The sequence below is a fragment of the Rhamphochromis longiceps genome, linkage group LG22, assembly GCF_057381845.1.
Source record: "Rhamphochromis longiceps isolate RC_006_pf linkage group LG22, R_longiceps_female_GT1.1, whole genome shotgun sequence".
Lineage (NCBI taxonomy): Eukaryota > Metazoa > Chordata > Actinopteri > Cichliformes > Cichlidae > Rhamphochromis > Rhamphochromis longiceps.
The window spans coordinates 2,457,224-2,483,860 of NC_140577.1; the positions used below are offsets into that span (position 1 = coordinate 2,457,224).

Sequence of the window (26,637 nt, forward strand, 5' to 3'; positions counted from 1 at the left end):
AGTAGCTCTATAAAACTCCATCACTCTTTGAAAAATCTTATATGACAAAAAAGAATTACTGACTCACAGTGAATAAGATTTATGCAGTTTCCACATGAATCATGGATGGTGTGAACATATGAGGAGCTTGCAGCATTTGAAATTTCCGACTCATTCCAAGGGGGGGTTTAGAGGAAATGTGTCTGATTATTGTTTCCAACTATTCACTCTTATAGAATAAAAATCTGGATACACTCACCATTTTATAATTGTGATTATTTTAGGATTAGGATGAGATTTTAGCTGATGTTTCTAAAATGTGAAACCGCCCTAAACTAAATATTTAATATTTTAATGTGTGAACTATTGAATAGTTAGTTATGAACAAGTGCTAAGTGCACACTAGTAGTCCTCTAAAGACATCCAAATTTAATTATGTATTTACCATCTCAACACATAATTTGGCGGGTAGTTATTTATTAGTTGTTGCGGCAATAATCATCACAGTCTTGACCTATCAGGTTATAAGCTGTGAATCACGTTGTTAAGTGTTACTGCTTGTTTTGTTTGGGCATATTTCTTACCTTAAACCAAAAAGGGCAAAGACACGTGTATAAAGATTTAAAATATGAAGTCAACTAATGCAATATTCAAGAAACATGATATCACTGCAGTTACATAATTGTAACCAATAACAGATGCAGAGGTGCCTCTTTGGCATCTCTTAGAAATACAGACAGCTACAACATTATACACTATATAAACGATACATGATGTATGATGCAAACAGAAAATTAAAAAGTGATCTAATAACAGAGAGAAATGTTTCATTATTTTAATGATAATGATGCACAGATTTTGTCACCTTAAAAGTGATGATTTAAACAACAGTAGAAATGCAGCGTGGATGAAGTTTGGCTAATGATCTTCCACTCGGACTGTTCAAACATGAAGCGTTGGATTTCTTCCTACCACAGTCCAGTTTGACACATACACACACACACTGTGTTTTCGTATCTTTGTGGAGACATCTAATTGACATAATGCTTTCCCTAGTTCAGGGGTGGGGAACTCCAGGCCTCGAGAGCCGGTGTCCTGCAGGTTTTAGATGTGTCCTTGAGCCAACACAGCTGAGTTTAATGGCTAAATTAGCTCCTCAACATGTCTTGAAGAGGCGCTGCTCCTTCTGTGTGAACCCTAGCATGCACAAGTTGAAAAACTGGCAAAGTAAAACCCTCACAATTTACATAAATTTAAAATACATGTTCCTGAAATAGAACTGTGGGTCACTTTGTGGTTGTACTCCCTGTGCTTGGTTTGCTATAAAAGACTGAAGCAGCAAAGTGTTTGTGATAACCAGTTTTTAGACATGATTTCTATTTTTCCTTTGGCAGAAATATTTGAAAATACCGTATTTCCCGGACTACAAAGCGCACCTAAATATTAGCCGCACAAGCTAAAATCAGGGGAAAATCCTGTTTTGTACATACATTAGCCGCACCTGACCAAAAGCCGCAGGTGTTTCAATGTTGACTTATCATATGTAAGAGAATATGCACAAAGGGAATTGTCAGGAAAGAGATGGCTGTTTGGAGACATCACTTTTATTAATATTTTGAAAAACAAGTTATGGGTACATATTTGCACATGTAGTACATAACAGTAGCCTACAGCACACCAGAAAAATAGATTCGGACTACCTTTTAGGCTCAGGTGCAGTGACACAGCTTTAACAAGAAGAAAAGTCAGTCATTCACCATCTTTCTCTTCTTCCTGCGCACTAAAACCACCAAAGTCCTCTTCTCCAGTGTCGGATACAAACAGGCTCAGGATGGCTTCGTCATCCACTCTTCTTCTCTCCTTCGTTGTCACTTTCAAAACCAAAGAAATCCTCATTGTCAGTGTCAGAGTCGAACACCCTCAGAAGGGCCGTGGCGGTGTCCTCCTCTCCATCATGCAGCAGTCCAGCCCTTCAAAATCCGTTGGTGATCGTGGATGTTTTCACACTTTTCCACGCTGTCAGAATCCACCGGTGGAGTTGGGCATAACTTGCTTTTTGGGCATAACTTGCAAGTTTATCGCCGCTCATCATCCACGCCTCCCGCTGAACGCGTAGCGCTACTTTGAAGTTTGTTTTTCGCGCTACTTCGTACGGCACTACGTTGCCTGGCGGACGGACATGTGACTAACATACCACTCTTGAACCCCGATCCTTCCGCCAGGCAACGTAGTGCCGTACAACAGCGGAACACACAAAACAAATCGTCTTACGATATGACAAAAATCATGGACAATCTATAGAAAAGCCGCACCTGACTAAAAGCCGCAGGGTTCAAAGCTTGTGCAAAAAGTAGCGGCTTATCGCCCGACATTTACGGTAACTGTTAATGAAATGAAATTGTAATTGAAATGACTAAAGCATGTTTCATATTCTTGTAGAATAACCTGGACCCGTTGCCTTCAGTCACACCAGATTGTTTTCGGGCTGATGTGAGAATTTCAGCATCTCAGAGTCCCAGATGTGATCAGTACCGGTATACTGCTGCTGGAAACCTGCATTCAGCCTTTTTGTACCCACCCAGTACGTACCCATCCTCACATAAATCCTAACTGACACAACAAGCACGCTAACTGACCTCCAGTCAACCTGGAGTCAGCGTTGAGGGACCACATGAGTACTCACAGAGTCACTACCCCAGTAATGTTCTGTCTAAACATTTTCTTATAGATTATAATAAGATGGGCATTTCCATCGCAGTTACACTCTTTCCAGACTCCCCCACACATCATTCCCCACAAATGTGTCTATAAACCATTTTCCAAACTCGTCTAAACTTGGACACAACGATCAAGCACACACTGACTCACTCTTGATGTCTTGATCATTGTGTGCTGGATCCTGTTCTACAAACCAGGTTCAACAAAGTCTGAGTCTAACCATAAACCTTGATTAACTCAACTCAAGGTTTAAGAATTCGGGGGGGGGGGGGGGGGGGGGGGGGTTACTGGAAAGGCTGACACAGTGCTCACCATGAGTGATGACTGAAACCAACAACAATGAGGTCTACAAACCATTTTAGCGCTATTATCACTCTGGACTGAGAAATGTGTCACCGTGCTGCGACTGTGGAATATACAAGTTAAGCATTTATAGGACACTCATTAATATACATGCAAATTCTAAATTATTATGGGAGCAGCACTTTACCCGTGTGACTTTTTCTAAATGTTTCATTTTATTTAGGCACCATATTTGGTTCTTCGCCCATTTAGGGTTTATGTTTTTATAAGTGCGTACATATTAGAAGTATATTTAAAAAAATAGGAAAAACACAAACTTAAAAAAAACATTTATGAATTGTTACTGACACTGTTACATTTCTGACACTGGCACAAATATAATACATTGTGTGTAACATTGTGATGATGTCCAATAAGACCAAACCTGCAGAAATCTCGAGACGAGGAGTAAAACTCAAAAACGACTTCGCTTGAACTCACAAACAAATAATCCAAAACTACAACTCACAAGGAAAGACACAGCCAACACGACAAAGAACACAGAGACTCGGACAATATGTACACACCAGGCGATTGCAGAGACAGGAAACGCCAGGGAGCACAGCTGAATCTGACAAACAAGACTACAGGAAGCAAAAACTGAACATAGGCCTGTTCCAGGGGTCGGCAACCTGCGGCTCTTTAGTCCGTATAGTGCGGCTCCGCGTGGTTTGGGAGAATAAATTAGAAGTATTTAGCTGAAGTGTATTTTATTTATGTTAGTTCTTTTTAACTTGTAGTGCTAAATTGGAAGATTACTGTGATTTTGAAATATAAAAATAAAATTATATTTTATTATTTTTCATCGCTCAAAATAAGAGTCACACTCGCTGAAGCCGGTGTACCCGCCGAAACGCCGTGCATTTATCGAGACTTTCAACCCCAGGTAGGCCAGTTATGGATCTTCGGATCCACATTATGTCAGCAGCTGTTCTCCAGCGTTACCTATGTTACAAACAAACACCGCTCACGCCTCACAGACGACAGCTTACAGTCCTGCGTAAAGATGAAAGTGACAGCCCCGACCTGCAGACGCTGTGCGCAGAGCCCCAGTGTCCCAGGCTCCTCCCTGAAAAGAGTGTCAGTTGCATGAAGGGACCAGTTGATCAAATCCATAATTCCTCTTTAGGCTTTAGAGAGCAAGAATGAGACAGAGGCTTTCTGAGGCTTAGAGATTTACAATAGTAAAACTGCTTTATGGTCATAAAACAAACAAATCTACATATTTACAATTTCTAGTCTGAAAATGTCTAAAAATGCTTTAAACTGAATTACTATAAAGTGATATAGAAAACTGTGGCAATATCCAATATATTGTTGCTATGTTTGTGCTACATTTTTGATGATGTATATTTTTTAAGAAATAACACAAGTAGATCTCACTAGATGCATTTGCTGTCTAAAAATTTACTTACTTTTAGTTCCTCTATAGCTTTTAGGTGAACTGGGTATGTCACCATTTTTATACAACCAATTTCACTCATTTCAGAAACCCAACAAAAACAATATTCATCTCAGCATTTAGAACAAATCCTGAACTACACAAACCATCAACGTGTCTTTTAGACCCCATTCCTACAAAACTGCTCAAAGAAGTCCTGCCATTAATTAATGCTTCGATCTTAAATATGATCAACCTATCTCTAATAATCAGTTATGTACCACAGGCCTTCAAGCTGGCTGTAGTTAAACCTTTACTCAAAAAGCATCTCTAGACCCAGCAGTCTTAGCTAATTATAGGCCAATCTCCAACCTTCCTTTCATATCAAACATCCTTGAAAGTGTCACGTTTTAGTTAACGGACTCAGGCGCAGACCGGGAATCTTTACAGAGTTAACAATCAGTTTATTGACACAACGACACCAGGTGATGCTATTTACAACATGCTGGAGGGAGGGGAGGGGGGTCCAGGGTTCCGGGGTATGTGAGGGGAAAGACGGGAACCAGACGCCCTCCAAAGGCTCTCTCTCTTCACTCCCCACACTGGGGAAACACAAATCCACTCACTCGTCCACGGGATGACAGGCAGGCAGGGAAAGGGCCGGGAAAGATCTGTACAAGGAAACTTTAGTTAGAGGCGAACAGACGGAAAGAACTCACAGATTCTGATTCACAAACTACTGAGCGACTGACGCTGATAGCTCAACGATCCAGCGACGAGTGACACAGTGCTGCTGTCTTAAATCGGCCTTGTGATCATCCCGATAGGCAGCAGGTGCGTGGGCCAGGGGCGGGAGCCCATAATGAGCACCGCCCCGGCAGGTGTGTGAGAGAGAGAGAGAGAAAACATGTTGCCTAATACAGGATCAGCTGGTGAGGCACAGGGACCATGACAGAAAGAGTAGTTGTCAAACAGCTAACAGATCATCTGCAGAGGTTTATTTGAAGAGTTTCAGTCAGGTTTCAGAGCTCAGCACAGCACAGAAACAGCTTTAGTGAAGGTTACAAATGATCTTCTTATGGCCTCTGACAGTGGACTCATCTCTGTGCTTGTCCTGCTAGACCTCAGTGCAGCGTTCCATACTGTCGACCATAATATCCTATTAGAGCGTTAGAACATGCTGTAGGTGTTAAAAGGGAGTTTTTCCTCCCCACTGTCTCCAAAGTGCTTGCTCATAGGGGGTCATATGATTGTTGGGTTTTCTCTGTATGTATTATTGTAGGGTCTACCTTACAATATAAAGCACCTTGAGGCGACTGTTGTTGTGATTCGGTGCTGTATAAACAATATTGAATTGAATATAATTCAGGGTTTCATCAACTTACCACAGTTTTGATGTAATGACCACAAGTATGGGAGTAGATGGGAGTGAAAAACACAATTTTCCAAGTGCAGTGGAAGTGCAGTGTCCAATGATAGTTTACTCTGCTGTTACATCAGTAACATTGATCATACAAGTGGTCAATTTAAATGTAAAAAATTAAGAGAAAGACACAAAATTCTTCAAATTAGTGTGATCGCACATGTGCTATCATGCTGCAAGGATCATACGAATGAGGAAATGAAAGAAAGATGGAATCAGTTTGTGGGTGGACAGAGAGGAACTCAACATATATTAAGAAAACCTGTTTAACAAACTCTCTTACCAAAGTAACCGACATATACTTTATAATAGTTCTCGATACAATGTAGCTATGGCTCAGGAGGCAGAGCCCTAACAAGCTAAATACGAATGAGATGGTTGGTGGTTCCAGTGTCCATATCAAGTAATTTTTTGAGGTTATTTAATAGAAAAAAAGGACACTGTACTCATAAATGTAGACTGAATATTGTAGTCACATCTTCCAACAACTTGATGCACCTTCATTCTCAAGGAGGAGGCATCAGACCTGTTTTATCATCGGGGAAGGAAAACCCAGAGGATAGAGACAGCACTCACCTGCTAACACATGAAAACGTGTATAAACATGCTTGTTTATTCACAATATTGTCAGAATTACTTATTGTCACGAGGTTAGACATGTGACCCTCCCATTTCCAGACGGTTGAAATAAGCTGGTTTGACAACAACAGGTGGTTAAAAGCCAACATTATGCCAGCTAATGCTATGTTCTAAAACCCACACGTTCGCTCTGATAAACAGTCTGATTACATTCTCACATCCTGTGAGAGTCTGTTCAAAGAAGGTTGAAGTGGCTCTAATGTAGGGTAACAGTTAAACTGAATGGTTGTTTGATTCTCTCTGTTGGCCCTGCAACAGACTCAGGGTCACTTGTGTGCTGCCTCTCACCAGATCCTCCTGAGAATCAAGGAAAAAAGAATCTTTCCATTGAACTTTTTTGTGATTTCCTTCCTCTTTGGAGATTAAAGAGGCCACCCAAACACATGAGATATCAATGGAGAGCCCAGGATATCCTCTATTTAGTACTTGGTAGGGTGGCCCAAATAAGTCAAAAGACGTAGACCAAAAACAAATGTCCATTACACAGGACATAAATGAATAGGCTGCTTCTCAGGAGGATATGACAGCTAGGATAGGCTCCAAAACAGGAAGCCGGTAAAGCATGCAAACCCAGCACGAACTGGAGGAAAACAGGCTGATGAAGCAAGAGGGAGACATTTAGAGAAATCATTTTTTGTCTGGTCTTACTTCCACATACCAACCAGATGTACTTCTCTGTCCAGCTGAGTGTAGCAGGAAGAGGTCATTGTTTATCTCATTAATTCCAGACAAACAGTATCTGATACAATGTGTGAGAACTCGGTACAGCTGCAGTGAATTAATAATTGCTTAACTGCTCCGACAATGGCAGAGACTGTCACTCGGCCATCCTTATCATCATTCTCTGCAGGCCGGGGGATTAGCTCAAAGTGTTTTAGTCGAGTGATGATCTGAATCAGGTGTTTTGTTCTTAATGTTTGCATTCTTAATGCATCACTGGCATCAGAAACATATTCACCAATATATTTAGTGAAATGTGAAACTTTACATTTAGAGTTTCCAATATGTTTAGACTCATTTTCCTCTCCTTTGCCCAGAGTTTGGTTGCATGCAAGGAGTCAAAGTGAATGCAGAGCTGTCAGGAGACTGAACTATTTACAGTACAGCAAAAACTCCAAATGCCAACAAACTTTATTAGAAATGATAACAAAAAGAGCTGAAACAATGAAATGGAACTATTGAAGTGCTTTAGCTTTCTTGTTTTGCTCTAATTGGCCCAAGAACACAGTCCACAAACATTAGTTAGGTCATTATGTGGCCTTCACAAATAGACAGAACAACAACCAGGCACTGGCTTCAGTGGAAACTACATGAGTCATCCATTTCCTGAGCCAGATGCATTGACTTCTGTAAAACAGTGGTTCTCAAACTTTTCACAATAAATACCACCTCATAAAATATATGGCTCTCGAAGTACCACCCCTATGACGGACAATAAAGTACAGTAGTATAGGCCTATTTAACACCATATACAGTTTACACAAGACAATTTTCTTATATAAATGTTATTTATTTTAACTGTCATAAACAGGTTGTGACATGTGATGATAATAACACCTGTACTGCATTAAAACATTCACAGCAGGTGGGATATCCGGTCTTTTAGTGATGACCTGATGAACCCTGCTTCTGGGTCCAAACTACTCTGCATTTATCGAGGCTGTTGTCTTTTTAACATGTTTTAATACTTTGTATCTTGCTCTATTTAATCTGAACAAGTACCTAAAACAGTCAGTGATCCCTGATCCCTGTTGCAGCCTGGTTCCAGCTGTAAGCATCCTTTATTCTACTGAGCTGTGAGTGAGGGTGGCTAGCGGCTGCATGTGTAGGCTTGCCACTCAAATCTGTTAAAATCACTTTAAAAATATTGTTTTCTCCCCAAAATGTCATATTCTACTTCTACTGTACACAGGAAAGCTTAAGATGATCACGATTTCACTGTTTGGTAAACATGATAATTCATGTTATTACAGAAAGGCAATTAAATATTAAGAACACTTAGCTACATCTTCTGAAATTTGGTAGTTGTGTGAAACTACTGAACCTCACGTTGTTTTACATGCAGGAGTAGGGCAACCATCATCATTACTGCAACAGAATTTCTCCAGGGATTCCTATTGAAGACTGTCTGAATTATGTCTGATGTGGTACTGCCTCTCACCTTCTGTTACCCTCTAAAAGTCCTTATTTCCTTTTGTGTTTTTGCAGATCTTAATACAACGACGGACCAGCAGTATGATGCTTTACTGATGAGTAATGTGGTACCAATGTACCCCGAGTTTAAGAGTAAGTGCAACATTAAATGTTACTGAAAAAGCTGTAATGCACAATATTATTGGAGGTTGTAAAGAAAACATGTGGCTGTGAAAAAACACCAACAAAACAACTTCATTGCTGAACATAAAATTATTGCAAAATAATACAGATCAAAAAGACATGGAAGGGAAGTTCACCTGAGTCAGAGGGTCCTAAGAACATTTTGTTAAGGTGACAGCGTGGAAGGCAGAGTGCAGCTGTTCTGACTCAGGACTCCCCAGGGGGCCACAGCTGCAGTCAGAAACCACTTTAACACGGGCCATCTCTAAAACACCGGACAATGTTTGATTTGTGGTCTGCGAGACAAAGCACTCTGTTACTTTTATTATTGTTCAGCTCATTCTCCAAAAACTCTGTTGTCTCAGGAACAAAAACACAGTCTTTAAAGTCTTTGGAGTTGGAAACCAAAGTCTCTGCTTTAATCTCTTCTGCCTCGTAGAGAGCACCAGAGAAACAATTCTTTTCATTCAGCCTTTAACGAGATCTTGTGTAGCTGCACATGAAGTCCTGGAAATCAATAAAAATCTTCTAAGAGGACAGACAAACAGAGTGTAGACTGCATGGGTTCACAGCTGGGGATCATTACAGATGATAAGACAAAGGAACAGAACTACGCACAAGTTACAAGGAAGAAAGAGAACACAACACAAAGACATGAAGATAGCACGCAGCGACAACAGACAGACAGAATACATGTACCGGTGTTACATAATTAAAATACAAAATATGAGTAACTGAAACCGTTGCATTTACCATGGTAATATTCATATGTTCGGCTATGCCCTCTCTATTTTTGGTAATTCCACGCTGGTGGAAACCCAAACAAAACACGAAAAATCTAGTTGGTATTGGTAATAGTAATAAATCACACAGCAATAGTACATTCATGTGCTCGTAAAAAGCATGATAATATGTTAAGTAATACGTTACAAAATATATATTCTGTAATCTGTAGTGGAATACATTTTAAAGTAACCTTCCCAACACTGCAGACACGGACATACGGCTGAGGTAACAAATACACATTACATAAAAGCAAGACCCTTGGATGCATCTAGAATATAAACAGAGTAAATTAACTTAGAATACGAGCCGACTGCTGGAGGAAGTGATAATGACAAAGGTGTCATGGTCCAGGGTCGGTGACCAAGCGTTTTGACTTTATCGTTGTTCTAGTTTCTTCTGCTTTTGTATTTGTTGTTGGGTTTGGTTCTGGTGTTCAGTGTTTTAATTATCCCACCTGTGTTCTTCCCCCTCGTGGACTTTGCGTCCCTGAGTTTGTGTTTGTAAAACAGTTTGAGTTTCCTGTTTTACTTTGAAGGTCTGTGTCCCGTCGTGTTTAATTAGATTCAGCTGTGTTCCCCTCTGGTGTGTCGTTCCCTCCTTACCTTCTGTGTATTTATAGGCTGTCTCCCAATTTAGGGTCTGCAACCTTAAAGTACGCAGCCTCAACGATCCTCAAGGGCCGCGTACTCAAAGACCGCTAAGGCCGGAAGTGCGAGGCTTGTGAAATGGGACGGTCTAGCCTCCGTTGCGCTGCCCAGGTTGCCTAGCAACCATGTTACTAACAGCTGGAAACGTGTCATACAGCTTTGTTTGACAGAAATGAAGGAGAAAATCTTTTGTTTGTTTGTTTGTTTCTACATGAGCTTTGATCATTCTCTGTGAGATGAAGCTCAGCTATTGAACGCCGTATATTTTAAAGTAAAGGCTTTAAAACCAAGTTAGTACAAACGTCACTAATGTCACATGACTTTGCCGACATGTGGCCAACAGTAATGTTTTAATGTTCTTCGTTATTAAACATTTGCACATAAATAAGTGACATAATATTCAGTACTTACTTAAAGTTTACTCTTTGGCCGCCCCTCATCCGCCGTTTTTTTCAGGCAAAATTATCCACACCCACCGCCGCGCTATGCATTCTGGGATATGTTGGGCCACGAAGTCTACACTGCCACAGCCTTAAAATTCAGGGAAATGAAGGACGCATTTGAGGGCCGCATTTCGAGCAGCCCTTGAATTGGGACAGCGTTCGGCGTGCCGCTGTGACGTAATCGGCCTTGAAATGCGGCCTTTAAGGCTGCAGACCCTGAGTTGGGATGCAGCCATAGTGTGTGCCTGCCTGTGTTCCTTGTCGCGTCGTCTGTGTAACCTGGTGTAATTTCTGCGTCTCTCTGCCATATTCGCTCCTCATGCCGTGTGTGTGGTTTCAGGTTCTTTAGTTTTCCCCAGTTTAGGTTTTGTTGCCCTTTCTGCTTTTGTACTCTGCTTTCACTACAAATAAACGCTCGCTCGCACCCCAGCCAGTACCTGCATTTTGGATCCTTTTCTCACCACGCCACACGACTGCTGCAGCCGTGACAAAAGGAAAATAGCAATCTTAAAATATTTCCAAAGAAACCCCCAAACAAAGACATAAGTCATTCAAAAACAAATCAATAAACAAAGAAACAAAAACAAAAGAATCTCACAACGACCACGACTAAGAAAAAACGACATTTCCTCCTTTTGTGCCTTCACTTCTCTATCTTCTCTTCTTTTTCAGGGATCTGGGACTATTTCCACAACACACTGCTTAAGAAATATGCCTCCATTTACAATGGCATGAATGTGGTATTGGGTCCAGTGTTTGATTACAACTATGACGGACAATTTGACACTCCAGAGCAGATCCAGCAGTAAGTTTTATTTCTAGTCCAATGATAATATTTTCTTTTGAAAATTCCATCAATATAGACTGAGTTGTGATATTGTGCAAATATCTTAATGCTTTTTAACAAAAAGACCAAAACCAACTGGCCTGGTGCTAACCCACACTATCCATCCCAAATAAGTAAAGAAATTAAATGGGAACTCTGTCTTTTTTACCCTTTTCCACAAAATTAGAAATGAGAGCGAATCTGAGGGAGGACAGTAAAAACGGTGTGTGTTTCTGAACAAAGATGCTGAAAGGTTTTAACCCTCGTGTTGTGTTCGCTTCTCAGGAACACCAATTTGACCCGGGGCATGTTTACTTATCTAAAAGTGTCAGAAACCAAAAGAATCCCATTAAACACTGTTTATCTCGTCATTAACTCCATTACTCACCATTCCAATCAACATTTGGTGTAATGGTGTTCTTCACACAGATCATGGTTCAATCAGGATAATTCCCTTGTTTTTCATTTAAAAAAATGCATTTTAAAACTTTTTGATGTACGTTGTAATTATATTATTAGGTTATTGTTTTTGGTAGTTTTGGTTTTCTTTAGTTCTTCCTGATTGTAGTCCTTCCTCCCTTAGTAGTTATCTTAGCCTGTGTTTAGTCTCTGTTCCCTGTATCCCACCTTTCATGTCTAGTCACCCATGTCGCTGTGTTCCCTATGTCTCCCCAGTTACTGTGTTAAGCTTGTGTGTCCTGAGTCTGTGTGTTTCCTGTTTTATTTTGATAGTCCACGTCCTGTGCGCAGTGTGTCTGGTTTTGCTTCCCCGTGTCTCGTTAGGTCTGATTTGGCCCAGCTGTGTTACCACCTGTTCCCCATCCTCTCGTTGTCCTGCTTGTGTATGTAGGTCCTGTGTTGTACCCACTCTTTGCTGTGTGTCTCAGGATTATATTGGAACTTGTTAAAGTCTTGTGCTCTGGCTTCTTTGTTACTAGTTCTGTTTCCAAGTTTAGTTTCCAGTTGTTACGCTCTGTTTCCTGTATTTTGGCACCCGAGTTTTCACAGCTCAATAAAAGCTGCCTCTTTTAGTTCATCCCTCTGCGTTCCAAGTCGTGTGTTTGTGTCCTACATTCTGCCTGCCACAGCACAAACATGACAGTTTGTATTGAAACGAAACTTTATTGAAGCGCTGTTTTTGATCTAGAAATGAACAAAATAAGAGATTAGCAATATGATCGCAGTATGTGTCCGTGTGTCTCCACCAGTGTTGGTCAAGTTACTTGAAAAAAGTAATCAGTTACTAATTACTGATTACTTCCCCCAAAAAGTAATCCCATTACTTTACTGATTTTCAAAAGTAATTAATTACTTAGTTACTTAGTTACTTTTTAAAAGCACGATTTACAACCTGAAGAGGTGATAAAGCGATAGATCTTTCAGCCCAATTCTACTTTTTCTGCATAATCATCATACAAAATGTAATCAGATGGAAAAGTCTCTTTTTAAAACTTGTTTTATTAGTTTTAATCTTTTAACTTTATGCATCAAGCAAAGATTTAATTATCTGCAACATTCTCTGACTGGAAGAAATTAGTTTAACATTTAAACCTATTTTCTGCACATTCCAGCACATAAAATAAAATATTTTGTGTGTTTACACTCAGTCTTTCAAATAGATGCAAGTAAAACACAGCAGAAAATAAATAAAGTCAAAGACTCAGCGGTCCTGTTGCTCTATTTTCATCTGTAAAGCAGGAGTGGGGTAGGCGGAGGGTTACCCTGGTGCAGGTGTGCCGCGGTCAGTGGAAGAATCCGCGAGTTTCTCTGTGAGTTTCCCATTACGTCGTAGCTACTCGGTGCTTGTTGGAAGTTTAGGGGTTTTTTCGCTGTAAAAAGAAGTTTTCTTCCCACGCACAGCGGACACTAATGTTTTTGTCACTCTTTATGGAATCAAACTCAAAGTAAGGTCAGTACTTCCACGCTTTAAACGCTGCACACTCATACTTTCTCCCGCACTCCATATATTATCCATTGTTGATCTGCACACAGCTGTTGTCACCAAAAGCGCACTCGCTTACGTCACTGTTATGAGACATTCTTGCAAAAAAATCATGGTTTTAGTAACGCAGTAACGCAGCGTTCCTACGGGAAAGTAACAGAAATCTAATTACCGTTTTTGCAATAGTAATCCCTTACTTTACTTGTTACTTTAAAAAAGTAATCGGATTACAGTAACGCGTTACAAGTAACGCATTGTGGTCCAGGATCATAGTTGGCGTTTGGTCCTCTCGTGTGCTGATTTCAGCTTTTTTGTGCAAAGTGCTCATGAGCACAACATTTTTCCCCTTTCTGGGGCAATAGGACACCAGCGCTGTAGTGTCTCTGAAGGCAAATATGGAAGACTGAGGGACCCTGTTCCTGGTTACCAGCAGCTCAGCAGGGAGTTCAGCCTGTTCTTTCGGACTGTTCCAACCATCGTGAGTTTTCTCTTTGGAAGCTCCTGACCTAAGCTGTATCTTGTGAAAAAACACAGGTTATGTTGTGAGACCTTGTACCATATCTAGCACAACCCTTGAGCCCTGATTCTTCTCTGGGGCTCCTCCAACCAGCTTTCCAGTGTAAACTTGCATTTCCAGTGCATAGCTGGTGTCTGCATCACATGCTGCCCAGATTTTTATGCCATATTTGGCTGGTTTGGAAGCCATATTGCCTAAATGGGCACCGACCTCTGAATCCCACTGTGACATTGGGGCCTGGGTTATAGAGTAGGGGAAGTTGCTCTATCCACTGGTCCCACACTGTCCTAACAGCCGCCAGCTTGTCTTGCTCCCGTCTGACAGCTTTCGTCTCTCGATTATCAAATCGGATTACTCTGGAGAGAATGTGAAAAGTCTCCAGAGACATTGTGGCACAAAATATAGCCCTGCCTGTCTCTGCATCCCACAGACTGGCTGTTGATTCATCCTTTGATTTATAGACCCCGGCCAGGACGAGGACTCCCAAATATGCATGTAAATGCATTTTATCTAACTCTTTCCACTTCTCCCCCAAATGATGTCTGACTTGATGTCTGTCACGCGGGTCACTGCCACCCTGGTCGGCCCTGGCACTGTTCTTATTATGTTTTCTGCAGAAAGTTTTGCCACTTTTTTTTTTAGATTTTTCACATTTAAAATGGGTCAATTGAACCTGCAGCATAACAGAAGGGTTAAGGCAAATATAAAGTTATATCAATAGGGGATGAAACATAGGACTTAAACAAAAAAACAAGAACAAAAAAAATGAGCATCTAAAAAATTATCAAAATGTTTCAAATGCAGTAAAACTAAAGTCACATAACGATGAAATCAAGGCTCAATGTTAGCAGTTTGGCTGCTGCCATGTTCGCTTTTCTTCTTTGTGGCCAAATAGCTGAACAGCTGGAATCAAAGATACTTGAATAAAATATTTTAAATGTTCCTGAAATGCTCTCGGTGTGGGTCTTACCTGATAAACCTTGGTTCATTGAAAGGCAGGCAAAAGCAAATAGTAACTGAAAGGGATGAGTGGTTTCAGTAGAGGGAGACACATCAGCTCTGCCTGTGAAGATCGATACTGTTAACTGAGGTCCAGGTGAGAAGAATCCGTGATTGTTGTTCTTGACTGCAACAGTCTCATTTGTTGGAGGCACACAGAAAAACTTTGGTGGAATGTGAATTTCCAAATGGGAATCCAGACGGAGAATCTGCAAATAAGAATAGAACAAATAAGTCCTTTCAAGGAAGACACACCGGAGCTGGTAAGAGCAGCCAGATGATCCCACAGTCCTCAGGTTAGATGAGTTCCACACAAGCAGGGTTCCAAGATGAAATCCACACTCATAACTGGAGAGATCAGAGACAATATCAGTTAAAGACTGAAGAACACTAATACGAGCATGTAACAAAGGAGGTCTGACAATCACCATGTGGTGATGTGATCTTGTTGGGGAGTGTGACACCACAAAATACAGACTTGACTCAGACACCGTATGGGATGGATATAACAAAGACGGCTTGATAAGGAAACCACAGAGCAGAGCCTCTGTTCTGTCGGTTAACTGATCCTGGGCATTGATAACGTGCTGGTGGTAATTCAGAAGCTGGGAAAATGTTTCTTCAAACAATGTTTCTTTCCTTGCTTATGGGTCATAGGTTAAATGAGATAAGACCCACCCTGATAGATCATAACAGTAAAGTATTTGTTTTTCCAGCCATCATCCGTCCATCGTTCTGGTGTTCAGGCACTCTACACTGACTTGCTGCAAAGGAAAAAACAGTGCTGCTATGTTCAACTTATGTATTTATTTATTTTAATTTGTGCATTTTTTAAGCTTGAGCACCTGCCCCCCATATGTGTATGGCTGTGCCTACTGGAGTTTATTAAAGACGTGCTTTTGGTGTAGCTGGCTTTCAGAGCATTTTCAGGCATCTAAGAAATGGTAATAAGTTGATAGCTTAGCATTCCAAACTGACATGACAGCACCCTAAATGCTAACGAGGCTTCAAAATGACTTCACAAACTAATGGGTGTTGTCATGGCAACTAAAGCTACAACCACGTTTAGTTATAGTTTAGGTGTAAATAAATAAATCAATTCAATTTTATTTAAACAGCGCCAAATCACAACAACAGTCACCTCAAGGTGCTTTATATTGCAAGGTAGACGCTACAATAATACATGCAGAGAAAAACCCAACAATCCTATGACCCCCTATGAGCAGCACTTTGGCGACAGTGGGAAGGAAAAACTCCCTTTTAACAGGAAGAAACCTCCAGCAGAACCAGGCTCAGGGAGGGGCGGGGCCATAAAAAAATAATAGACTTAATTAAACAGTCACAACAAATGAAAATGACAGTAAAAGTAACACAGCTTCTTGTTTGATCTCTTTTATTTTTTCCTTATGACTTATCATTCTTCATCTTTTGATCTATAATATACATGTCAATATTTTCAGTGACTCGGATATTAATTTCCAACAGCATCAGTAACTTAGAAATAGCATAACCATGAGTTACATATAATGTAACTTAAAGTTACATTATATGTAACTTAGGATAAAACTGCAAACATAGCGTATATTGCAGTGGACTACATACAGTAAGCGCCTGACGGCCTAATAGGTTTTCTTGCAGTAACACCATCTACTCATTCTGCAGTAGGATTTTGTGTTTGTTGTTCATAGATCAGGCTTGTATCTGAGACCAGGAGTTCAACTGTAATTTAAATGGAATTCAGTAATCCTGTGTGACCACCACATCTGCACCAACAGAGCTCCTCTGTGTCACACTGCTAAGGTCAACAGTGACTGTTAGAAAATCAGCTTGCTAATGACTGTGTGCATTTCTGTGGGACTCTAGGTTTCTTCCTGGTACAAACATCTCCATCCCCACACACTACTTTATTGTGTTGACCAGCTGCAGGGACTCTGCTCAAAGCGTGACTTCCTGTGACAGCGAGCTGCAGACTGTATCCTTCCTCCTCCCTCACAGAGCTAACAACCTGGAAAGTTGCAAAGTAAGTGTCCTGATGTCATAGTTTTTCAAAGAAAAAACAGTACTCACTTTGAGTGACCACAGCCTGACAAATGACTGGAACACTTTGTATTGCTCAATGTGAAACTGACTCCGAATGATAGTCTACTATTCCTCACTCAACCCATTCACAAGGCTCCATTGTCTTCTGTTCCCATATAGCGATAACACTTTGCTATGGCAATACAATTCATGTCTATTTGTAGACTGAGAGCATGGTTGCAGCAGGTTGAAACTTATTGACTTTTTTGGGGGTTTTTAGTTCCCTTTTCTTCCTTGTTTTTTTTCTTCTTCAATCGTTTCCATTTATAAACATTTACCAGTCTTGGCCAAGATACCAGGAAACTGTTGTTCGCTCCCACATTTCCTGCTGCAGGACAAAATATCACATTGTTTGCCATGAAATAACCCTTATATAACACTCAATGTGTGTTTCTGTGATAAACTAAAGTATAGTCACATATAAGTATATTTTTAATGTTTTGTACATGGATTTGTTATATAATGTAAGACATATACAGTGTTTCAAATAACGTACCCTGGTGCAGGAAAGGTAGAAGAATAAGAGGGTAAACTGGATTACATAAGTCAGACATACTGTAATGTAGTGGTTTACATATTTGCCTGACGGGCAAAAGATCTAAAATGCCTCGACTTAAAAATCTGCCTAGTGAAATATGCAGCTCTACCTTTTGAGGCGATCCCTTGATGAGAAAGAGAAGCAGGAAGTAGCTCACGTTAATCAGATGTTCTGAAAAAAGAAACAAGAACACACATCAGACAGATGTTTGATTCCAGCTGTTCAGAGTCCAAAATTAGCTAAATATCAAGAACTGGCTTAAATATTCCTTTATGCTAGTTAGCTGGCTAACATGAGTTCAAGCAGGTCTTGCGCCTCGGAGGAGTGAGGGACTTTGTGATGGAATAACATAATGTGTTACAAGCTTTTATCTCCCAAAGATAATAGAAACTATTTGTTTGTTGTATTGGCAGAAATGCTCCCAAGTTGTGTGGATGTACTTTTTACTGACAAGTCATATTCATTCAATTTATGTTGAATTATTTTGAAAACCCACTAGCTATGGACCATGAACACAGAAACCTACTCTAAGATTGTTGTAAAAAAAAAATGACTGAATGATGACTGAATGAACCCAGAAGTGTCCAAAACACTCAACCCTCTAAATAGCTTGAAAGTACTAACTACTTTCTTTTAATTCAATACAGTAAAATAGTGCTGATCAATTACCATAATAAATTAATGAAGATATAAGACATTGTTGCCAAAGATGTCCATCGTCATCATGGCTCACTAAGCTTTAATCAACTTGTATAGCTGCAAAAACGCTCTGTTGAGACAGCTGGTATACAGCTACCGCAAACAACATTCAAAACAGTTCCACTGTTCATAAACATGGTGAATGGCATCCATACAAAGTTATGATTTTTAATTGTTTTGCCTTTTTCCTTCCACAGAGTACAGAAGCAGAATCTCAGTGGGTTGAAGATCACATGTGGTTCCACCAGGCACGAGTCAGGGATGTTGAGTGGCTCACAGGGCTGGACTTTTACCAGGGTAGCAACCGACCAGTCCCAGAGCTGCTGAGGGTGAAGACCCGCCCCACAGCAGCCATTTACAGAAAACAATAAAATAACCCATAAGCACTCCTTTAGTTATGTCATGACACTGGTAGCACTGGTCATCAGTTCATCAATGAATAAAGTAGAAGTTGAAGGAATTAACATTGTCATTGGGTCTTCTCAAAACAGAAAAAAAACATCCATACTGATCCTAAAAGAAGTTATTTATAATATACAGTATTATATTCTCTCCTATCGCAGAGATTTTGGGTTTGTTATTGGATAAACTGACTGCCTGCTCAGTCATTCAGGCAGGGAAATCCCCCAAGAAGGTGGTTCTGTTGATCTGGAAGTTTTCAGTGCGAGAAACCTTCCATTGCTCATCCAAGTGACTTGTTCTGTCTCCACTGAAAAAGGAGACTAAAAAACTCAGACTTTTTACTCATAATTCTGGGATGGAAAAAATTAAATTAAGTCTGTCTTTAATTAAAATTAAAGACGTTCAATTTAAAGTTTCACACAGAACACCTGTGTTTCCACACTCTGGGATAGAAGTAGAGATATTTTTGCAAATATGTAAGTATATGTGAGTAAAAATCCAACGAGGGTGCAAGTCACAAGTCCTCTCAGTAACGTTTCATGGGTGGGTCACAGTCTGCCTCAACCGTTTGGAAGAGAATAACCGAAATGGAGAAGATGACACATTATCTACTAGCACAAACAGCATTTTTGATTCAGAGACAAAACCCTTACTGTGACACACCTCGAATACCACACATGTCCAACTTGCACCAAATTCTACAGGAAACACAACCACAGCATGAACATTTTGCTGCTGATGCTCACAACATTTTTAAATGTTTGGCTCAGGGCAAGCATGTGATTAGTGGTCTAACAAGAGGAAAAATCACACAAGTAAAAACAAAGTTACTCACTGTATTTGTGGGCCAAAAACTGCAGAATGGATAAAACTGGCGTTCAGGATAAAAACTCTGGAGCCCGGTCCCTTGCTGATGACACATTACAGTTCTCTTGGTTTGGATGTTTATTCACCTGCTACATCAAAATGAAGGGGTATTCCTGCCTGAAGGGGTCATCCAAATTCCACTCTTCATCGGTACTGACACAGGGTAATTTCCTGCTCACAGACTTATAAGCTGTTCTCAAAAGTACAAGGACAGTCTTCTAGTGAAGGGCAGTAATGTGTGGAGGAGTGACTTGAAATAACCTTTACTGGTATAGCATACATCAACAGTCACCTGTGTGGTGGTCATTATTATTATTGCCGTTGAAGCAGTGCTACTGTCATCACAGTGGATTTCTCTGGAAGATGGATTACTCTACAGCTCTGTGAATGTGTGAATAAGACTGCAAGTAAAAATGAAAGTAGTTACTGAATGACTCATGCAGTAAAATAACAATTTACAAAAGCCCAAGCACCTTTGAAAGAAAATTACAGTGGACAAGGTAAAATGATGCCGCGGTGACACTTCCCTGAGGACTCATCTTATGAGTCCCGAGAGCCTTTTGCCAGTAAAAAAGCCATATTGTTATGCAAGCATGCTTCGAGAACAGTAAAATGTTGTGTAACATTTTAAATTAATGTATTCATTTACAATCCCAGAGTGATCGAATACTGTACACATAATATTTATGGATTATTCTTGTAATGTTGTTTATATTTAAAATTTGTGATTTTTGCGAGATTAAACAAAGTTTGTCTAAAAAGTAAGACGAGAGGAAAGATTTTGGAGCAAAACTATACCGTCTCCATAGGTGGATCTAAAAACCACGGGATCAATAACCTCAGATCCTAACTTGCACCTCTTCTTTCATCACCTCTGATTCTATGATTTAGATGTTTAGCTAGGATTCGAAGAGAGCTCAAATGACCTGATTTATTTTTGGTTAAATAAGTTCAACAAGATGAAAAAGGAGGTTAAATACACAGTGGGCCAAAATTCAAAACTGGAACAAAGTCGCAGCCTAACATTAATATTTATTGAAAAAAAAATCTTCCTCCAGATATAAGAATGAATCTTCTCTTATGGACTCAAACAGGTTTTGCTGAAAGACTGAATATGGAACAAGCAAAGCTTAATACTAAACGATATATATATTAGCTGTATAATACCAGTAGGCCAGCTCTAGTAATTTGGTATGGCTTCGCGGGCCAAATGTAATTAGGCTGGCCAGAGTTTGACACTTATGTGCTAAGGTTTAACAGATCCACTGAGGCTCAAAATTGATTGTCTTTAATATTTGGATGGAATTTTTTTGTATTAATCGCTGCCCGATTTCTAGAAGCCAAGCCTGTGTCGCTAGCTATCACGTAGCACATCATTAAATACCAGCTAGCCTAACTTCAGTAACCCTACAAACGTCACTGCTGTTTAGTTTTCTGTCTTCATTTGTGTTGGAAGTGATAGCAGAGCTGTACATTCGAATTTTTCTCGAAATCTCAGTCAGAACATGCTACATCATGTTTAGCTGGAAACTGAAGAAGGCTTTCCACTCTGTAAACCATCAGATATTGTTGTCCAGATTGACTCAGTTTAATATCTCCAGTCAGGCTCTTCAGTGGTTTGCCTCATATCTCTCACACAGGAAACAGTGTGTGGTGTTGGATGGGGTTAAATCTCCATATTTAGACTGTGATACAGGGGTTCCTCAAGAATCTGTTCTAGGGCCCTTATTGTTCTCTCTTTTTATCAATAACTTACCTGAGGTCTGTCCAAATATATTTACTCAAATGTATGCGGATGATGCAGTTATATATACGCAAGCAAATAGTGTCCAGCAGGTGGCAAAAGATCTTACAGCTGCTTTAGCATTAATGCATAGCTGGCTGGAGGACTCATGCCTAATGTTGAACACCTCAAAAACTGTCGGTATGTATTTTTCAAAACGCTCCTTAAACTTGAAGCAGTCAAACATATTCCTGGATGGAGCAGAGCTTGAATTAGCTCCAGAATTTAATTATCTTGGGGTCATTCTAGACCCAACATTATCCTTCAAGAGTCACATAAATAAAGTGTCCCAGGTACTTAAATTTAATAATCGAAATTTTATTTTATTTTATTTCATTTTTTTTGGCCTGTCCCGTTTGGCTCTTTTGCATCAGAATTGTTGTCTAAAGGCAAAGAAAGATGCCCAACGGATTTACTTTACCAAATTGACCATCCCAGCCTTGCCATAATGGTCCATTTGATTCACCTTTTATTGTTTATTTTATTTTCACTTACTGAATACGGGACAGACTTGACTGGAGGAAAGAAGGGGAGAAAGAAAGAGGGAAAGAGAAACAGCTGAGAAGAGGGACGGGGGAGAAGGGCAAAAGACAAAAACCAACAGAATGGGCAGAAAAAAAAAAGAAAAGAAAAAAAAAATGCATATATCAATCACCTGGATCACCTGCTGAGAAAGAAAAAAGAAAACAAGCAGAAGAGAACAAGAGTAATAGAATAAACAACATCACAATGATATATGGGAATATGACAGTAAATACTAAATATTAAACATTATTGTGCAGCACATAAGATCAACAGAACACAGTGTGCTTTGAGGTAGGAGCCAAAAAGGGTGTAGTTTGTGGGTGTGATCACCCATGTGTACACCTGTGAGCATGGACGCGCTTGTTTTTTTAAAAGGTTCCTTCATGCAATGATCTGCTAGAGGGTGTGGGGGGGCCACAGCCCCATCCTCCAGGGCATGAAGCAGGTATGGAGGAGATCAAAACTCCAGACATCCAGAGGCCCCCAGGACACAAGAGACCAAGGAAGACCAACAGAGGGGCAGCCGCGCCACTGTCCCAGAAAGAGCTGAGGAGAGTCCCAGATGAGGACTCACTCAGCAGCCGCGGAGCAGAAGCCAGGGGGAGTTGCAGTGACGCGCCCGTGAGCTCCGCCGGCAACCAGCCGTGCCTGAGTGACCGAGCCCCAGGCCGAGAGGCCGGGGGCACCCCACCTCTGAAGTGGCCCGAGCGAGCCCCAGGTCCCAGGCCCCGATAAGCGGCCGCCAAGGAGTGAGCCGGTGTGTACCTGGACGCCCATCCCCGGACACAAAGAACCACCAACGCACCGACACCTGAGGGCGTCTGCCACTGGCAGGGGGAGTGGTGGTAGGGGGAGATAGGCCTCCAAACCTTGGAGGGTCTGAGATGTCCCCAGAGAGGTGGCGTCTGATACCCAACCTGACATATAGACACAGACATACAGGCACACACAGATACAAACATCCATTCCCACCCTCATGCTCTCATATGCACTTACTCCACACTCAACCAACGTGGAGACAGACATAAAGAGACGCTGTACACACAATCACACTCCCCAAGCGTACTCTACGAACCGGGTCTAGGTACCCTTGCCCCTGGAGGGGGGAACTGCACCCAGACCCAGGTGGTGTTACCCTTTTCCCTGCGGTGGGGAGAGGCAGACCGCCTCGACTCCGCAGCAGCAGGGAGGCCCCACACTCCAGACCGCAGTCGGACGGCAAACTCCTCCTCCTAGCCCCCCCGCTCCAGCAGGTCGCAGAGAATGGGGGTGAGAGAAGACTCCAAACCTCCCTCCACCCGCTCATTGTAGTGTTGATGCATGTGTGTTCTAAGGTGCATTTAAAACCCAGGAGGGCATGGAGCTACCTGCCAGAGAGCAGCAGGTAAGCGCATAGCCCCTCCTGCTAGCCCTCAATGTCTACGTGTATTTAACCTTGAGAGGTGGGCAACGACGCCAGGGGTGAGGCGTACACCCTGATGGTAACTTGGACTCCGTGTATCGTGCCCACCCCCAAGATCCTATATGTATGTGTAATGAGAGTGTGAGTAATGTGAATGTCTAAGTTGTGGGATAAAATTGAGGCAGAGGCAGCCAGAAGGGGACAGAGGGGGGGGGGGGGGGGTGGCCTCCTCTGCACCCTGGTGACATACCCCTACTCCAAGGTCCTGCATGTGTGGGTGGTTGTGGTGGAGCGGGAAGAGGGAGGCAGCTGGAGATGGGGAGGGAAGGAAGGGAGGGGCAAGTGACACCTCCCTGGGGCCAGCTCCCCCGCTGACCCCAGTAGGCACCCCCATACTCCGCGACCCGCCAGGGAAAGGGGGCCCAGGCCCATCCAGACCGGGCCCAGTGCAGCAGCGCCCCCCGGCCCCACAGAGCCCGGGACAGTCCACCCAACCCCACCACAGAGAAAACTGCACCCACCCCACCATCCACTCATCTTCCAGACTACATAAGACAATAAACACCCAGGCTGAGATCTTCCTAATCTAAATTTTAATCATATACGTAATAATTTAAATATGAATGTTGCAAAAACTTACTTTTACTCAATGATCATCTCTCATATGGACTATTGTTTGACGTCCTGGTCACTTGCATGTCCAACAACACTTAAAACTATTGAAAACATTTATAAAAGAAGTTTAAAACTACTTGACAAAAAACCGACTTCCCACCACCACTGTCATGTGTTAAAAAAACATAAATTACTGAACTTCAATAACTTAGTGAAACTTAAAAGAGTGTGTTTAATATATAAGGTCTTACACTCCCTTGCTTCACCACCACTAAAGCAGTTCATTAAAGCAGTTCATTAGGCATAAAGAAAGCTCAGACAGGACCACTCGAGCTACAATCCGAGGAGACGTGTTTATACCCCACAGACGGACAGCATTTGGGCAGAACGTCCTTTCTGTCCAGGGTGGTCATCTATGGAACAGTCTTCCTCAACCCATTAGAGAATGCTCGACATTCAATTTGTTTAAGGCAAAGGTTAAAAACTGGTTATGGACAAATCAAGTGTGTGATCATGTATGAGTTGTATAGTTTTAATGTTTTATTTGGGAACAGAATGGTGTGTATGTGTAAGTTTGGTGATGGAGTTTTTATTATGAATGAATGATGAATTTTTATGAATTATTATGTCTATTTTTTATGTTTAAGGACAATAGATGGAAATTAGCCTTTGGCTATAATCTGGCATGTTTACATTCATGTAATTTTTTTTTTTTACATTTATGTTCATTGACATGCACTGTCCTAAATAAATAAATAAAATAAATAAAAAACTAGCTAACTTCCTGCTAACTGCTCTCAGTGATGCCGCAGTGCTCGTTTGACTTTGGGATCTGGGCTGGACGGACTTTAGGACCCAGATTACTCCACAAGGCTCCTGACTACGGCAGCCGTAATGCTCCCACAATCCCTCAAGCGGTGCGGCTCCATAGCTCACCAAAGTCGTACTAAAACATTTTTTTGACAGATTTTTGAGTGCTGTGTACCACATAAAATCGGTTCGAGGTCAGTAAGCACAACCAGAATGAATACATAAGGCGCACCGGATTATAAAGTGCACTGTCAATTTTTGAGAAAATTAAAAGATTTTAAATGCGCCTTATAGTGCAGAAAATATGGTTTTATATACTGTCAAATCACAACAACAGTTATGTCAAGGCGCTCTATATTGTAAGGTAAACTATGAGCAAGCACTATGAGCAAGGCGACAGCGGGAAGGAAAAACCCCTTCGTGTTAAAACTTCCTTTGAAGACATGCTGTGGAAGAGAGCCAGAGATTAATAATAACTAATAATTAAAGCCAGAGTGGTGTATAAACATGGATGATCTGATATTGTCATGTTGGTGTTGTTCCTGGAACAACATTGCAAGTAACCAATCACATTGTTGTGATGTTATTCTTTGGCGCACCAAGCCATTCGTGCATTTATGAAATTCCAATGTTGCAAGGACAATATCAATTCTGCTTAGCGTTTATTAAAGGGTCAGGGTCAGGGTCCGTTGATCGGTGGACAGAGGCACTTTCTCGCAGCTTAAGTACAGTTTTTTGTTTTACGGCTTTTTTTCCTGAAGTCGCAAAAGTATGACATCACAACATTCTGATTGGTCACCTGCAATGTTGATCCTGGAACAACATTTACTATGTTGTTCTAGGATCAACAACAACACGACGATATCAGATCGTGCTATAAACACATGGTGGGTGAAAGGTGGTGAGAGAAGGACAAACGCTCAAGCATTAGCAGCCTAAGTGTATTGCAGCATTAGGGAGACTTCAGGGTCACTCGATCCATCTCTAAATATTAGCTTTGTTAAAAAAGAACATTTTAAGCCCAATCTTGTAAGTAGATTGGGTGTCTGTCTCACAAGTTTAAACTGGGAGCTGGTTCCAGAGAAGACGGGCCTGTAAGCTGAGCACTGCCTCCTATACTTCTTTTGAATAAAATAGCATCCACCAGCCAGCAGTAGGAGAGCGCTCTTTTTGGGTGATATGCTAGTATAAGGTCATAAGATGGGACCTGACTATTTAAGACCTTGTGTGCAAGGAGCAGGATTTAAATTTTAATTCTGGATTTAATATAGGAGAAAAATGCTTATCACATTGTCTTCTACTCTATTCTAATTCTTGAGGCATTAGTTTTTACCGAATGCTGAAACTGAATCCTTTTGACTCAGTGGCCTATAAACAACGTCTCACATTTGCAATCATTTTTCCTAAGTAGTGTTTCTTAGGTTTCTTTCTAGGAAGGACTGTTTTCTATCTCATTACCTTTAAGCCACTCATACAGTTTAGACTTTAAGTGTACTGTTTAGCTAAATACACCATGACAACATGCAAGTGTCCTTACGAAGAGTCTATACAAAGTCAAAATACAACATCACACCCCCAGTAATTACAGGGATATTCAGAAACAGGTCCAAAGCTCCTTTTTTGGCGTTGTCACAGCAACAGTCACATCAGTTTGCCTTAGGTTATAGAGTAAGGATCCTATAATGATAGAGAAAAACTGCAGCAATCACTCATCCTCCCATGAGTTGCCTCATTGCTCATGGGACAGCGGAAAGGAGAAACTCCTTTTCAACAGGAAGAAACCTCCAGCAGAATCATTTAGATAACCTCTTGTCTTCTGTGTTCTACTTTATTTCCTTTGTCACCAGCTTAATTAGCTGTTTCAGCTGCTTCTTGTCTTCCAGGTGTTTCCTTTCTCTCAGATTACTCCATTTTTGCTCTCTTCAGTCTTTGTTAGCATTTTCCCTTCCTGTATGTCAC

The 26,637-nt window shown here is 41.1% G+C and overlaps 1 protein-coding gene across 1 annotated transcript in view; it reads left to right on the forward strand.

Annotated features, from left to right (window-relative positions):
* LOC146643075 (venom phosphodiesterase CdcPDE) overlaps positions 1–20,215 on the forward strand; it is a 48,591-nt gene extending 28,376 nt beyond the window's left edge. Inside the window, exons 21-25 of the mRNA XM_085395925.1 lie at positions 2,419–2,560; positions 8,691–8,768; positions 11,347–11,479; positions 16,822–16,978; positions 18,472–20,215. Of these exons, the coding sequence (XP_085252051.1) occupies positions 2,419–2,560; positions 8,691–8,768; positions 11,347–11,479; positions 16,822–16,978; positions 18,472–18,645 (684 nt within the window). The 3' untranslated portion in view covers positions 18,646–20,215. The remainder of the gene's footprint in view (positions 1–2,418; positions 2,561–8,690; positions 8,769–11,346; positions 11,480–16,821; positions 16,979–18,471) is intronic.
* The last annotated feature ends 6,422 nt before the right edge of the window (positions 20,216–26,637 follow it).